General features: G+C 42.2%; 1 protein-coding gene across 3 annotated transcripts in view; it reads right to left on the bottom strand.

The window, feature by feature from the left end:
• carm1 (coactivator-associated arginine methyltransferase 1) overlaps nt 1–17,367 on the bottom strand; it is a 170,636-nt gene that overhangs the window by 13,867 nt on the left and 139,402 nt on the right. For 2 of the 3 annotated variants that reach the window (XM_061845172.1, XM_061845174.1), the window contains exon 14: nt 10,871–10,948. The exons of the other annotated variant lie outside the window; for it this stretch is intronic. In XM_061845172.1, the coding sequence (XP_061701156.1) occupies nt 10,871–10,948 (78 nt within the window). The remainder of the gene's footprint in view (nt 1–10,870; nt 10,949–17,367) is intronic. 3 annotated transcript variants of the gene reach the window in all.

The following is a 17,367-nucleotide window of genomic DNA, read 5'->3' as shown; positions in this document are numbered from 1 at the left end:
TTGGACTCATTAGTACCAAGATATTTTTCCAGTTTAGCAGCAAAGTCCCTCTTTGCAATGTTAATTTCTTTAGTCAGCTGGTTTCTACTGCGATTGTACAGGGCTCTATCCCCACTACAAAAATGCAACCTCTTTAGCCTGATGGAGTTTCCTCAGTCTGGCTGTCAACCACGTCTTATTATTGAACGTGCAAAAAGTTTTTGTTTGTACCTCCTGACAGAAACAGACGTGCAGTGAATTCATCTAGGGTGCTTGCTGAATTTTCACAAAGACACTCCAGTCTGTAGTCAAAGCAGCTTTGAAGTTCTAATTTTGCCTAATTGGGCCACTTTTGAACTAAGGCTTCATGCACTTCTGTTCTTTTCTGTATGTAGGCATTAAGAAGAGTAAGCAGAAGCCCAGGAGAGCGCGAGGAATTGTGAGATATGTTTTTAATGAAAGTGTAACAGTGGGCTAGACTGTCTATTTTCCCTCATCAAACATTTTCATGTTGCTTATATTGAGGGATTTCGTGGTTAAATTTCACTGTGTTAAAATCTAGTATAATGAGCGGTCAATGTGGGTGTTTTTTCTCTTTTCGAGATCACAATCCTCTAACAATATAGAACTACAATTAAATAAATGAATAAACAAAACACTTTGTTCAGAAATTGTGCAGTTTTGGTGTCGCTTGTCTTTCCGCGCATGCCTGCTGTCAAATCTGCCTCATGGCAAATGCTGTCAAACAACTTCGAAGAAGGCAATTGATGATCAACAAAATGGCACATGGTTTGAAGAAAGAACTTAAAAACTGACTTAATAAGAAGACATGATACACATTTTTTAGACAAATATCATCCACTTCAAGCGGACACATTTACAGTGAAGAAAAGTATTTCAACACCCTGCTATATTGCAAGTTATATAATGCAAGTTGTCCCACTTAGAAATCATGGAGGGGTCTCAAATTTTCATCGTAGATGGATGCTCACTGTGTGAGAGATATAAAAAATAGAAAAATCTAGAAATCACAATATATAATTTAACAAATTGTGTGATGCAGCTGCAAGTAAGTACTTGAACACCTGTCTATCAGCTAGAATTGTGACCCTCAAGACGTGTTAGTCTGCCTTTAAAAGTTCACCTCCACCTCATGCACTATCTTGAATCAGAGGTCTGAGGCCGTTAGCTGCATAAAGACATCTGTCCACTCCATAAAATCGGTAAGACAAACTTGTAACATGGCCAAGACAAAAGAGCTGTTCAAAGAGACCAGAGACAAAATTGCACAACTCCACACGGCTGGAAAAAGCTACGGAGAAATTGCCAAGCAGTTTCGTGCAAAAAGGTCCACTGTTGGAGCAATCATTAGAAAATGGCAGAAGCTAAACATGACAGTCAATCTCAATCGGAGTGAAGCCCCGTGCAAGATATCACCTCCTGGGGTCTCAATGATCTTTAGAAAGGTGAGGAATCAGACCAGGACTACACGACAAGATTTGGTCAATGACTTTAAAAGACCTGGGACCACCATTTCCAAGATGACTGTTGGTAATTCACTAAGACATCATGGTTTGAAATCATGCATGGCACGGAAGGCTCCCCTGCTTAAACCAGCACATGTCAAGGCCCGTCTTAAGTTTACCAATGACCATTTGGATGATACAGAGGAGTCATGGGAAAATGTTTTGTGGTCAGATGAGACCAAAATGAAACGTTTTGGTCATAATTCCACTAACCGTGTTTGGAGGAAGATGAATGATGAGTTGCATCCCAAGAACACCATCCCTACTGTGAAGCATGCGGGTGGTAGCATCATGCTTTAGGGGTGTTTTTCTGCACATGAGACAGGACGACTGCACTGTATTAAGGAGAGGATAACTGCGGCCATGTATTGTGAGATTTTGGGGAACAACCTCTTACCCTCAGTCAGAGCACTGAAGATGGGTCGTGGCTGGGTCTTTCAACATGATAATGACCGTTAGCACAAAGCCAGGAAAACCAAGAAGTGGCTCCATAAGAAGCATATCAAGGTTCTGGCGTGGCCTAGCAGTCTCCAGACCTAAACACAATAGAAAATCTTTGGAGGGAGCTGAAACTCCATGTTTTTCAACGACAGCCCATGAACCTGTCTGATCTAGATAAAATCTTTGTGGAGGAGTGGGCCAAAATCCCTCCTGCAGAGTGTGCACACCTGGTGACCAACTACAGGAAACATTTGACCTCTGTAATTGCAAACAAAGGCTTCTGTACCAAATATTAACATTGTTTTTCTCAGGTGTTCAAATACTTATTTGCAGCTGTATCACACAAATAAATCGTTAAAAAGTCATACATTGTGATTTCTGGATTTTTCTTTTTAGATTATCTCTCTCACAGTGGACATGCACCTACGATGAAAATTTCAGACCCCTCCATTATTTCGAAGAGGGAGAACTTGAAATATAGCAAGGTGTTCAAATACCTATTTTCTTCACTGTATTTTCCCAAGCCATGCAGAGCTGCAACATAAGGATGAAGGCGCCGCGGATTGCCGACTCCTGCCTCAGGGGAAAGTTGAATCCTAATGTTCAAAATATGAAAGGTTTTGTGGAACCTAAGTCCAGAAGTGTTGGGATGGTATGCATGCCCACATAGCTTGAAAATAAGTATGAGGAATATTTTGGGTGCCTTGCGCACAAATATTCAATGTAAAGACAATTTCATCCTTAGTGTACGGAGTCAAAAGTACTCGATGGTGTACTTGTAAATTTGTACTTTTTTGTCATTCTAAATGTATTGTGACATATTTGTATCCAGTAGTTATCGTCGGAGGGATCTTTCCATTTGGTGATTGGGAGGTATCTTGATTCACGCGACTCGTCAAAATGGAGGCACCCCTGAAAATTCCTAATTGTCGATAAAAATCCTCTCAAAACACCATTAAATGAAAAAGGATTAACATTACATTGTCAAGATAAAGTACACATTACATGACCTATTAGATATGTTAATCCAAACCACCGGAATTTCCCTTTTAGGTGAAGGTGGGACTGCATCAGGGATCAGACCTGAGCCCCTTCCTGTTTTCTCTGGTAATGGATAGGCTGACAGACGAGGTTAGACTGGAATACCCTTGGACCATGATGCTCGCAGATGACATTGTAATATGCAGTGAAAGCAGGGTTTAGGTGGAGGAACAATTAGAAAGATGGAGTTCATGCACTGGAAAGAAGAGGAATGAAGATTAGCCCAAGTAAAATGGAATATATGTGTGCTAATGAGAGGGGTATAAGGGTAAGAGTGAGGCTCCAGGGAGAAGAGATAGTGAGGGTGGACGATTTCAAATACTTGGGGTCAACAAACCAGAGCAATGGTGAATGTGGTAAGGAAGTGAAGAAATTGGTCCAAGCAGTTTGGAACAGCTGGCGGAAGGTGTCTGGTGTGTTTTGTGACAGAAGAGTCTCTAAAACAGTGGTGAGGCTAGCCATGATGTATGGATTAGAGACGATGGCAATGAAAAGAGAACAGGAAGCAGAATTGGAGGTAGCAGAAATTAAGATGTTGGGGTTCTCTCAAAGAGCAAGCAGGTAGGATAGGATTAGAAATGAGCTCATTGGATGGACAGCCAAAGTTGGATGTTTTGGAGACTAGTTTCAAGAGAGAGAATGAGTATATTTGCAGAAGGGCGCTGAGGATGGAGCTACAATGCAAAAGAGCGAGACGAAGACCAAAGAGAAGGTTGATGGATGTTGTGAAGGAAGACCTGAGGGAAGTTGCAGTGAGAGTGTTAGATCCAGGAGATAGGTCCACATGGAAAAAGATGATGCTCAGTGGCGACACTAACGAGATAACCCGAAAGGAAAAGAAGATCCCTCAACAACTGATCTACAAACATGACCAGCTGGGGCTTAACACTTCAATGTGAAACTGACTGCTGGACTTTCTGACAGGAAGACCGCAGGCAGTACTGGTTGGCAGCAACATATCCAGCACCATCACTCTGAACAAGACAGGCCCTAAAGGTTGTGTGTCATGCACCCTCCTCTTATTGACTTATGAGTTTAGGCCTACAAACAGCTCCAACCTCTTCTCGTTTGCATATAACAGCTATGGTGGGTTTCAGCTGCAACGCGGACGAGCCAGACTCCAGGAGTGAGGTGAGCCCCCTCGCCGTGTGGGTGCAGCACAACAATCGCTCTCTGAACGTGGGAAAAAAACAAGGACACTCCCAGCAATCCCAGCATGCTCCCCTGAACACTCCGCGCTCTGGTGGATAGAGTCAGACACACCAAGTCCCTGGAGCGCACATCACCAAGGACTTCTCGACTAGCAACACGTCAACACTGGCCAAGGAAGCTCACCAGTCTGAGCTTCCTACGCAACATCCTAGGAACAGTGGAGTCGTCCAATGTTCTGGTAGAGATGCAGTGCTACTGGTGCCCAGCGAGGCTACAAATCCAGAAAAGTTCTACCACAAAGTACCAGAGTAAACACATCACTGGGGTAGAAAGGTGAGGTATGACTATTTATGTGAATGTTATTCATGGGAGAGACTTGTTTTTTCACAAAATTGCTCCAACAAGAAATATCCAGTTGATGATTGGATGAGGAATGGAATCTTTTCTACCAGGCTAAAGAAGAGCCATGTTGACCAGCAAAGTGATACTTTAGGTCATAAACAAATGTTTTTCCAAAAGAAACGCCTGCCAGACGCGTACGTTTACGCTTGGAAATGATGACAATTAAGTCAACTTGTGATAACAGCTGTTCAGATGCAATCGCAACCTAAGTTACCAATCGAAAAGCTAATATGCTTTAGCCCGCACAGTTATTGTGGCAGAAGATTTTATGCACTTTAAGTCTGTCCTGTACAAGACCTCCAAAATGGCAATATATTGCAATCTGTGCTTAAATATGGAAGTTTTATATTGACTAATATTTTTTATTCAGAAAATATTTCCACAATCATTGGTAATTGCAAAGATAAAACGTCCTACACTACATCAGTGTCGTGGCTCCAATACATGTTAAAGGAAGACTTTGTCGAAACTAATAGGAATGGGAGCACACATTAAACGTTAGTAGATGAGGGTTCAGTGTTTCTTTTAATGCCAGAGTTATCCAGAGATTTCACCAACATCTCTAAATTGGAAAAGTATTATCAAAATTCTTGTCTCGCTCAGACATTTTAATGAGTCAGGCTGGAAAACTGACAGCCAATCAGCGTTTGCCACGCCTGCAGTGCTTCCTGTTCTGACCCCCCATTGCTCCTGGATATGTTTCACCGAACAGAGAACGTCCACTATCTGGCATTTTGTGGCAAATGTTTGTGAAAAATAATTACAAACAAACAAAACAAAAATAGCATGATGCACGATGTTCAAGCCTGTGTGCTTGAGCCAGAATACACATATCCAGCACTTGACGTGTTATAGAGGGGGATGTGAAGCTAACGACGAACAATAACAGTCCTATTATTTGGACCGCGGAGATTTTATGCTTTTCTAAGGAGTTTGTTTTGATGTAGAGCAAGCGTGGCCAGACTCCCCCCTCACATTGTACTTTTCAAGCAGTCAGCCTCTCATGAACGACTGGCGGTGGGGTTGCACGCACATATCGCCGTAAATAGTAACCAGGAAGTGTTGTGTGCTTAGAGCCAACAAAGCGAGTACAACGGAGAGTCGATGCCTTAGCTAGAATGAATGGTTTGTAATGCTAACCACTGGCGATGTCAGGGGCGGAGTCAAGGATGTTTCTTCCGCATTTGGCTGTGAAAGCTGGCACACATCCAGCTTGTGCTTGGATTTCAAAAATGTTCTTTATTTTTAATTAATCTCCAAAATATATGTAATAATAATATTACTTCACATTCGAGGGTTTATTGTACATGTGAAATTTGGGGAGAGTCTTCTTTAACTCTGCATATTCTTCAAATTATTTTTATGAAACATTTTTTTTTTTTTTTTCCAAAGTCTGGTGTTATTTGCAACCTCAACCTTAATGTATTGTACAACTGCAACCTTTAATAAACGAGGCCTCAAGAAGGGAATACACGAGGATTGGACTTCCTCAGGGAGATGAGTCAGCCTCCCTGCCTGGCTCCATTACTCAAAAACAGCTAATTAACTGTTTCTTTTTACTATCATCCTATTTGAAGATTTGAGGAAAAAACAACAACTGATCTGCTTTCTCCATTAGCGTTTCAACATTGTAAAGAAATACCTTGGCTACGTGGGCTCTATAAAGGCACTTTCTAGAACTAATAGTTTTCTTCTCTCACTTTACAGGAGACAAATAGATCTCTTTTGCCTGACATTTAGCCAACGGTGTGAATTTTTAAAATTTCAGTGTTGCCCCATTTGTTTGATGGATGTTGAAAAAAAACCATTTGGGTCACTAACATGGTTCTTATTTTTCCATACTGGATACAGAAAGTATTAAGACCCCTTTACATTTCTCAGTTATATCACAGCCATTTGCTGAAACTATTCAAATTCATTTTTTCCTCAATGTACACACAGCACCCCATATTGAGGGGTGTTTTATTAAAAATATATTAAAAAAAATATTTATTAAAAAAGAAAAACTGAAATATCACACAGCCATAAGTATTCAGGCCCTTGCCTCAGTATTGAGTATTGCGAATGATGCAACAATTTTTCCACACCTGAATTTGGGGATGATCTGCTATTCCTCCGTGCCGATCTTTCCCAGTTCTCTCAGGTTGGATGCAGAATGTTGGTGGACAGTTATTTTCAGGTCTCTCCAAAGATACTCAAAGTTTAAATCAAGGTTTCGGCAGGGCCATTGTAGAACAGCCATGGAGTTGTTCTGAGACCACACCGTCTTACTGTAGGTGTGTGCTTAGGGTCATTGTCTTGTTGAAAGTTGACCAGTCTGAGGTCCTGAGGACTGGAGAAGGTTTTCATCCAGGGTACAGTGCTATGAAAAAGTACTGCCACCTTCCTCATTTCATTTGTTTTTCCCCGCACACATAAAAGTTTCAAATTATCAAACCAATTATAATATCACAAAAAACATCCAAACCTTTCAGAGCCTCTGTAAAAAAGTAATTGACCCCTGAACCTAATAACGAATTGTCAAACGTTTGCGATAATTGTTGATGACTTTTTCCCATAGTTCTGGAGCAATTTTTTCAACTCTTCTTTCCAGAATTTCAACTCTGCCACATTTGAGAGTTTTCTCGCAAGAGCTGCCCGTTTAAGGTCACATTGTAGCATCTCAATTGGATCTAAATCCAGACTTTGACTTGGCCACTCCTCAATATAAATTGTGTGGATTATTTCAAGCCATTCAGAGGTGAACGTGCTGGTATATTTTGGATCATTGGCCATTGATCCAAGAGCGCTTGAAATTGATGGCACAAATTGATAGCTGGACGTTCTCCTTCAGGATTTTCTGGTACACAGCAGAATTCATTGTTCCATCAATTACAGGAAGTTGCCCTGGTACTGAGGCAGCAAAGCAGCGCCAGATCATTACACTGTCATAATGTTCTTTTTATCAAATGCTGTGTAATCTTTACCCCAGATGAATTGAGCGTCAAACCTTCCAAAAAGTTCAATTTTGAATTCATCAATCCACTGTTTCTCCAAAAGTCTTGAGGATCATCAAGATGTTTTTTGCCCAATGTGAGACGAGCCCTTTGTATTCTCTGCTAAAACCAGGGTTTTTTTTTTTTGCCTGGGAACTCTCCCATGGATGCCATTTTTGGCCACTATCCTTCTTCTGCTTGAGTTGTGAACACTAATCTTAATTGAGGCCAGCGAGGAGTCTTTACATGTTTTTTGAGAATCTTATTTTTCACCTTCTTGGAGACCTTCAGGTTTTTTTTTTTTGTTTTTTTTTTTAAAGCAAACTGAACTTTCATGTGTCTTGCACTGAGGAGAGGTTTTCGTGGATCCACTGTGCCACAAAGCAACAACTGGCGGAGGACTGTAGTGATGGTTGACTTTCTAGAACTTTTGCCCATTTCTGGACTGCATTGCTGGAGCTCAGCCACAGTGATTTTTGGGTTCATTTTTACCTCTTTCACAGAGGTTCTTTCACCCCAATTGCTCAGTTTAGCCAGACAGGCAGCTCTTGGAAAGGTTTCTGGTCGTTCCAAAAATCATCCATTTAAGGCCGCTGTGCTCTTAGGAACCTTGCGTTTAGCAGATTTTTTGTGTAACCATGGCCTTGACAAAATTCTGTCTCTGAGGAATTCAGTTCATCCATTAAGTTCACCCAAGTTCCTTTGAGCTCATGATTCTCAGTTACTCTCACATGCACTGGGAGCTGTAAGGTCCTATTTTGACAGGTGTGTGGCTTTCCTCATTAAGTCCAATTAGCACGATCATACACCTCGGCAACAATGAGGGTGTAGAACCTTCTCAAGGAAGATCAGAAGAATTTGTACTGTGAAATAATTTATTTACAAAAGAGTAATTTTATAACAGTAATTTAGCACCTATTATTTCTGTTGTAATGTTGGGTTGACATGATACATGTCCTGTACTATTCTAACATATTTCTCCACCACACCAGACTTATGCATACAATACCACAGTTCCTCTCTTGGTACTCTGTCATAGGCTGTCTCTAGATCCACAAAGACACAATGTAGCTCCTTCTGACCTTCTTTGTATTTTTCCACAAGCATCTGTGATACTCTTTCTAGGAATGAAACCATACTATTGCTCGCAGATACTTCTGTCCTGAGTCTAGCCTCAGCTACTCTTTCCCATAACTTGATTGTGGCTCATCAACTTTATACCTCGATAGTTCCCACAGATCTGAACACTGCATTTGTTCTTAAAAATGGGAACTACTACACTTTTCCTCCATACTTATGGGATCTTCTTGCTCGCTAGTTTTCTGTTGAATAAGTTGGTCAAAAACTCCACAGCCACCTCTCCAAATTGCTTGCAGGCCTCCACAGGTATGTCATTAGAACTGCCTTTCCATTTTCATCCTTTGTAGTGCCTTTCTAACCTCCCCCTTACTAATCATAGCCACTTCTTGGTCCTTCAAACTTGCCTCTTCGACTCTTCTCTCTCATTTTTTTCATTCATCAACTTCTCAAAGTATTCTTTCCATCTATTCAGCACACTACTGGCACCAGCCAACACATTTCCACCTCGATCCTTATTCACCCTTACCTGCTGCACATCCTTCCCATCTCTATCTCTCTGTCTGGCCAACCTGTAGAGATCCTTTTCACGTTCTTTCAGGTCCAACCTGGTGTACATGTCATCATATGTTTGTCGTTTAGACTTTGCCACCTCTACCTTTGGCCTGCGTTGCATCTTAATGTATTCCGTTCGCCTTTCCTCTGTCCTCTCAAGTGTCCCACTTCTTCTCTAATCTCTTTTCTTGTGTGACTTCCTGTATTTTGGGGTTGCACCACCAAGTCGCCTTCTCCCCTTTCCTACCAGAAGACACATCAAGTACTCTCCTGCCTGTCTCTCTGATCACCTTGGCTGTAGTAGTCCTGTCTTCCGGGAGCTCCTCCTGTTCGTCAAGAGCCTGTCTCATCTCTTTCCGAAAGGCCGCACAACATTCTACCTTTCTAAGGTTCCACCATATGGCTCTCTGCTCTATTTTTGTTTTCTTAATCTTCCTACCCACCACCAGAGTCATCCTACACACCACCACCCTATGCTATACTCTCCCCTACCACTACCTTACAGTCAGTAACCTCCTTCAGATTACATCGGCTGCACAAAATATAATCCACCTGCGTGCTTCTACCTCCACTCTTGTAGGTCAGTCTATGTTCCTGCCTCTTCTGGAAAAAAATTGTTCACCACAGCCATTTCCATCCTTTTTGCAAAATCTACCACCATCTATCCCTCAACGTTCTTTTCCTGGATGCCGTACTTATTCATCACTCCATCATCCTCGTTCCTTCACCAACATGTCCATTACAAACTCCACCAATTACAACTCTCTTGTCTGTCTGGGATACTCAGTAATACTTCAACTAGTTCCTTCCAGAGTTTCTTTTTCATCTCAAGGTCACATCCTACCTGTGAGGTATAGCCGCTAATGACATTATACACAAGACCTCAATTTCAAATTTCAACCTCATCACTTGATATGGCACTCTTTTCACCTTCAAGACATTTTTAGCCAGCTCTTCCTTTAATATAACCCCTACTCCATTTCTTTTCCCATCTACTCCATGGTAAAAAAATGTAAACCCTGCACCTAAACTTCTAGCCTTGCTACCTTTCCACCTGCTCTCTTCGATGCACAATATATCAACCTTTCTCCTAATCATCATATCAACCAACTCCTGAGATTTTCCTGTCACCGTATCAACATTCAACGTCACTACACTCAGTTGTAGGTTCTGTGCATTACTCTTCTTCTCCTGATGAATCCGGTTTCCTCCTCTTCTTTGTCTTTGTCCCACAGTAGCTGAATTTCTTCCGACACCCTGCAGGTCAGCGGTGCCAGGGGCGGGCGTTGTTCACCTGGGCCACAACCGATCCGGTATGAGATTGTTTTGATGAACGCTCATATTTGATTTGCACGGTTTTATGCCGGATGCCCTTCCTGATGCAACCCTGTATGGATGTTTATGAGGAAAAAAGTTCCCAAATGATTTCAGTAAATTGCTGCAAAATCACAAAGTGAAAAATGTAAGGGGATCTGAATGCTTTTTGTAGCCACTGTAAATCTTCACACATTACTTCCACAGCTTTTTAGGGCAATTTTAACCAAGTTCATCTTAAGTTGGTCTGCAGGTCAACTGTTTGCAATATTGCAATATTTTGGTCTTTGTATGGAAGTTGACATTTGATAAAAATTGGGTTGGTTTGCACTGAGATTGGAGGCTTTTAAAAAAATGTGACAATGCGGTCTCGCATTGCACAGTGACAAAACACGCAGAAAGACGTACCTAGAGGGATAAGGTTGTTGTGAGAGACTGATGGGCCACTGCCAATGACTGTACTAAGGTCATAAGCTGCAGGCATTCCTGGAAAGGATGATAAGAAACACAGCAATCACCAATATTAACAAAGAAAAACAATGGCATCAATGGTCCAGAATTTCAGGTTTGTAGGAGATAAGACGAAATCGAAAAGCTCTGACAGACTAAAAGTTTTACGGGTAAAAATTATCCAAACTTCTGTCCACATTCTTACAACAAAAGGTAATATGATGTAATTTGGCTCAGTTGAGACCAGAAAGGAATTTATATTACACTGGGAAGATGTGCAACAAAGGCTGTTAAAAGATTGATTGTATTCTATTTGTGTGAACTGTATCGAAGATTTTCACAATTTTTTTTTGCAAACAGAACTGAAAACACTGATTTCGGTCTTGTAAAATGATTACATTGACTGTAAACTTGCTTTGCTAAGATAAGGCATTCAAAACTATGTTTTGAACTAAACCACATGGTAATGAAATCAAAGTGAAACATTTTTGAGAGCAAGCCCTTTCAGTACCAAAAAGCGCAAATTTCATAAAGTTAAACTTGCTTGGTGTCTTGTGTGTGAGCTGTCTTGCATGGTACAATGAAGACTCCTCCCTACAGTGTACAATGTTCCTCCTGTGATAGTAAAAAGGTATTTGGAATAAACGCTTATTGTTTTTTTTCCCCAGGAAAAACAGGTATGGGGTGAAAAAAGAAAAAAAAAGGCTACTTAATCTCATTTGATTAATTAATTAAATAAAATATGAGAGTACTTTGGTTTCTTGAAAGTTTTTATATAAACAAGTATTATAAGAATTAAATTCAATAATACAGTACTTTGGTTTCTTGAAAGTTTTTATATAAACAAGTATTATATGTGCAACGTTTTAGTACTTTTTGCACAAGTGTTTCAGGATCTGATGGCAAAATTATTATTTTTCTTTTGCGAAGACACCCTACTTCTTTGACTTTGAGATTTTTCCTGTGTCTCTGAATACTTGTCGTGACTTGCAGACAACACTGCCACTCATTGCTTCTGCAAACATCTTGTTTGAAATTTTGAAATGCGGAGGTACTGGTGCCCAACTGTTCGATGTAATTTTGACTGTATGGCGTCAAATTGTGATGAAAAGAACTGTTGTAATATCAATTCTCACTGAAGTGGGAAGTGTATTGGATTATTCATGAATTAAATCAGCTTTTGTGAATTTTGCAGTTTTTACCTCAGTGTTATATTAGTAAGTCGTTCAAATCACTAAAACGGAACAGCTGCAAATGTGGCATTAGAAAGTTTAGGAGGTCAAATTAAGGTCTCCTGTAAATGTTCTAGTACAGTGGTTCAACTGTTTTCACCCTGGAATGCACATTGTCGCCAAGTCAACAACAAAAAATGTCGAAAGAAATGTCGCCTTACAAAACAAACATATATTTTTAAACTACTCATACTTCTCTCTTTAAAGTGCATGTCAGAGTGCCTTAAGAAAGTGATGATGAAAACTACTTACAAAGATGTATTTTTGAATTGATCTCTTCTTTTCTAGGAAAGTGCAACATTATGTCTATACATTATGTCTTTTTTTGGGGGGGGGGGGGGGATGAAGGCTGAAACCACAGCATCAAACAATATGAACTGAATTATTCTGCAATAAACTATTTAGTACCTCAATGAGACCCACCCAAAATGGCTTCAAGATCCACTTTTGGGTCCCAACCCACCAATTGACAATTACTGTTATAGTACATTTTCAGTTGATCCATTAAGTTCTCCCAAAAGCCAAATAGCCCCTAGTTTTTTTTAGTTGTTTATATTATCATAACCTGTATTTGTCAAATGGGTGTTCACTTGTATCATGCTTTTCGACTGTCAAGGTACTCAAAGTGGTTCAGCACTCTCTCCTCATTCATCTACTGAAGACATAACATCAGGAGTAACTGGGAGTTTAATATGTTACACAAGGACACGGTCATAGGGGCCAATGATCGAACCTACAACCTTTGGACAACGACCACCACCAGAGCGATCCTGGACCCAATTTATATACAGTGAAGAAAATAGGTATTTCATCACTTTTGCTATATTGCAAGTTCTCCCACTTAGAAATTATGGAATGTTCTGAAATTTTCATAGTAAGTGCATGTCCATTGTGAGGGACAATCTAAAAAGAAAAATACAGATATCACAATGTATGATTTTTTTCAAATGATATATTTGTATGATACAGCTGCAAATAAGTACTTGAACACCTGTCTATCAGGTAGAATTCTGACCCTCAAATACCTATTGGGCCGTCTTGAAAAGTCCACATCCACTCCATGTATTATCCTGAAACAGATGCACCTGTGTGAGGTCATTAGCTGCATAAAGACACCTGTCCACCCCATACAATCAGTAAGACTCAAACTTGTAACATGGCCAAGACCAAAGAGCTGTCCAAAGACACCAGAGACAAAATTGTACAATTTCACACGACTGGAAAGGGCTATGGAGAAATTGCCAAGCAGCTTGGTGAAAAAAGGTCCGCTGTTGAAGCAATCATTACAAAATGGAAGAAGCTCAACATGATGGTCAATCTAAATCGGAGTGGAGCCCCATGCAAGATATCACTATATTATGTTTCACACAAATGGAATAACTTGCCAAAAGAGGTGAGGCCAGCCCCAAGTGTGAATGTTTTTAAATCCAGGTTGAAAACTTTTTTTTTTCCTCATGGTTTTTAGAATATATCCACTTTTTGATCATATTACTTGCACTGCACTGTATGCAGTTGTCCAACCCCTCTTAAGAGGACCAGAACAGGAGCCCAAGCTGTTTGGCGAGGCAAGCTGCACTTTATTTAGCTGGAACTTCTTAACCTCACACATCAGCTTGGGCACTTTCCCTGGCCGACAGGTGACATTCCCTAGATCCAGTTTCTGTAACCGGATTTCAGCTCGCCAAGGTCCCATACTTCAGCCAACAACCAGCTCGTATTGCACCCGACCCCGATGGCCCCTCCCACAGGTGGTGAACCCATGGAAAGAGGGACACGCAATACCCTTTTGGCCTGTACCATAAGTGCAGGGCCGGCCATGAGGCGCTCGCCTTCGAACTCTACGTCTAGGCCTGGCGCTAGAGGGGGAGCAAGTTAGAACTTTTTGGCCTGAATTCTAAGCCATATGTGTGGAGAAAATCAGGCACTGCTCATTAACTGTCCATGACAGTCCCAACAACAAACCATGGTGGTGGTAACATCATGCTGTTGCATGCATGTTTTCCAGCTAAAGGGAGCAGGACGACTGGTTGTAATGGAAGGAAACACGAATGCGGCCAGGTCCAGGGAGGTTAGGTAAGGTATGCTGTACGAAAACCTTCTCCAGCATGCTCATGAACTCAGACCCGGCTGACAGTCCACCTTGCAACATGACAATGACCCTAAGCACACAAGTGAAAGAACTAAGGCGTGGCTTCAGAATAACTCTATTTTAAATGGCCCAACCAGAGACCTGACTGAAACTCAATTAAGCATATTTGGAGGGATCTGAAAAGGACTGCCCCTCCTCCAGCCAGACAAAGTACGACTCCAAAACCCTCATGGCGAGTACAATAATTGGATCTTGGTTTCCCTTGCCTGGATGCGGGTCACCGGGGCCCCCCTCTCGAGCCAGCCCTGGAGGTGGGGCTTGAAGCCAAGAACCTGGTGACCGGGCCTGCACACATGGTGGTCGGCCAGGCACAGCCTGAATGGGTAATATGGGTCCCCCTTCCCATGGGCTCACCAGCTGTGAGAGGGGCCATAGGGGTCGGGTGTGATGTGAGCAGGGTGGTGGCCAAAGGCGGAGATCTTGGCGATCCGATCACCGAGTACAGAAACGAGTTCTAGGGACATGGAATGTCACCTCTTTGGTAGGGAAGGAACCCGAGTTGGTGCGTGAGGTCGAGAAGTTCCGACTCGATAGACTAGTCTCTACGCACCGCTTGGGCTCTGGGACCACTCCTCTTGAGCGGGGTTGGACTATGTTCCACTCTGGAGTTGCCCATGGTGAGAAACGCTGAGTAGGTGTGGGTGTACTTATTGCGCCCTGGGTCGGGGCCTGTACATTGGGGTTTACCCCGGTGGATGAGAGGGTAGCATCTCTCCGTCTTCAGGTAGGGGGACGTGTCTTGACTTTTGTTTGTGCTTATGCACCAAAAAGCAGTTCAGAGTACGCACCCTTTTTGGAATCCTTAAAGGGAGTGCTGGAGACCACCCCCTCTGGGGACTCAATCATTCTACTGGGGTCTTCAATGCCTACGTGGGCAATGACAGTGAGACCTGGAAGGGCGTGATTAGGAAGAGCCACCCCCCTGCCCCGATTACAATCCGAGTGGAGTTCTATTGCTGGACTTCTGTGCTCATCACGGATTGTCCATAACGAACACCATGTTCAGACATAAGGGTGAGCGCATGTCCACCTGGCACCAGCTCACCCTACATCGCAGTTTGATGATCGACTTTGTGGTCATGTCATCAGACTTGCGACCGCATGTCTTGGACACTTGGGTGAAGAGAGGGGCGGAGCTGTCAACTGATCATCACCTGATGGTGAGTTTGCTCCGATGGTGGGGGAAAATGCCACTCCAACGTGGCAGGCCCAAACGTATTGTGAAGGGTTGCTGGGAACGGCTGGCAGATTCCCTTGTCAGAAGGAATTTCAACTCCCACCTCCGAAAGAACTTTCCTCACATCCCGGAGGATGCGGGGGACATTGAGTCTGAGCGGACAATGTTCTGCGCCTCTATTGCTGAGGCCAACCGTAGCTGTGGCTGTAAGGTAGTTGGTGCCTGTCATGGCGACAACCCACCAACACGTTGTTGAGCCAGATGAGGTGGCTGGGGCATCTGATTCGGATGCCTCCCGGATGCCTCCCTGGTGAGGTGTTCCAGGCATGTCCCACTGGAAAGAGACCCCTGGGATAACCCAGGATACGCTGGAGAGACTATGTCTCTTGGTTGGCTTGGGAATGCTTAGGGATCCCTCCGGAAGACCTGGAAGAAGTGGCTGGGGAAAGGGAAATCTGGGTATCCCTGCTGAAGCTACTTCCCCCGTGACCCGACCCAGCGGTATATAATGGATGGATTAAAAAGGACTATCCAGCAATGTTCATCATCTAACCTTACAGAACTGGAGAGGATCTGCAGGGAAGAATGGCAGGGGATTCCCAAATGAAGTTGCAATAAACTTGTTCAATCATTCCCACAAAGACTCATGGCTGTATTAGCTCAAAAGGTGTCTTCTACTAAAGACTGCCTCAAAATCACCAAAAAATTCAATTCTGTTTCATCAAATTGTTTTCGCGAATGATTGTAGTCACTGGCTACAATATTACAGTGAAAAATTGAAGGGAGTCTAAATATTTTCTGTAACCACAGCATACATGTGCGCAAGTATGATGCTAATGTGTTTACTTGTGGTGTTTTTCCAATCATTCTGTGTTAGCTTTGTGCTAGCAATTTTTGCCAAAATTTTTTTAAAAAGAACATCTGTGATGTATTTAAACATCCAATTGGGAATTCTTTGTTTAGTTTTAAAGCAAGCTTCCACTGGAGTTTCAACAAACAATTTTTCAGCAAGCAAAATTACTCTCTTTGCTATTATATTAGCACCATACAACCTTGTGTGATCATGCAGGCTCTGCATGTTACTGTTTGTAAAAGAGTGGGAAAAATCTGAGACTAGATTTTGTCTTTTTTTGCTTGGATCGATTTCCATTCTCAAAGTTCATACTAGGACACACTGAAAAGTGCTACAGAAGTTGGTAGCTTCGTCACATACGTACAAGGGCTCCCAACAACTTGTTCAACAGAATACCCGCAGGCGAGAAGATCCTTGAAGGATGGAGGAAAAGTGTAGTAGTTCTCATTTTTAAGAACAAAGGTGATTTGCAGAGCTGTGGGAACTATAGAGGAATAAGGTTTATGAGCCACACAATAACGTTATGGGAAAGAGTAGTGGAGGCTAGACTCAGAACAGAAGCAAGTGTCTGCATGCAATAGTATCGTTTCATGTCTATAAAGAGTACCACAGATGCATTATTTGCCTTGAGGATGCTTTCTGGAACTTGATATGGACTAACGACTGTCGTAATTGACTACAATAACAACGGGATGCTAGTGGAAAAGTACAGAGAGGGTCAGAAGGAGCTACATTTTGTCTGTGGATTTAGAGAAAGGCTATGACGTAGTACCAAGAGAGGTTACATGATACTCCATGTGTAATTCTGGTGTGGCGGACAAAAATGTTAGAATACTACAGGACAGCAGAACAATGGTGAGGTGTGCTGTATGCGTGACAGAAGCTTTTAAGAGGAGGTGGGACTGCATCAGGGATCTGAGCCCCTTGCTGTTTGTAGTTGTTATGGATACGTTGACAGATAAGGTTAGACTGGAATCCCCTTGGACCATGATGTTCGCAAATGACATTGTGATCTGCAGTGAAAGCAGGGAGCAGGAACAATTA

This window comes from Syngnathoides biaculeatus, chromosome 16, assembly GCF_019802595.1.
Source record: "Syngnathoides biaculeatus isolate LvHL_M chromosome 16, ASM1980259v1, whole genome shotgun sequence".
Classification (NCBI taxonomy): domain Eukaryota; kingdom Metazoa; phylum Chordata; class Actinopteri; order Syngnathiformes; family Syngnathidae; genus Syngnathoides; species Syngnathoides biaculeatus.
The sequence above is the reverse complement of the archived record's forward strand: the minus strand, read 5'-3'. Positions and strand labels throughout refer to the sequence as shown.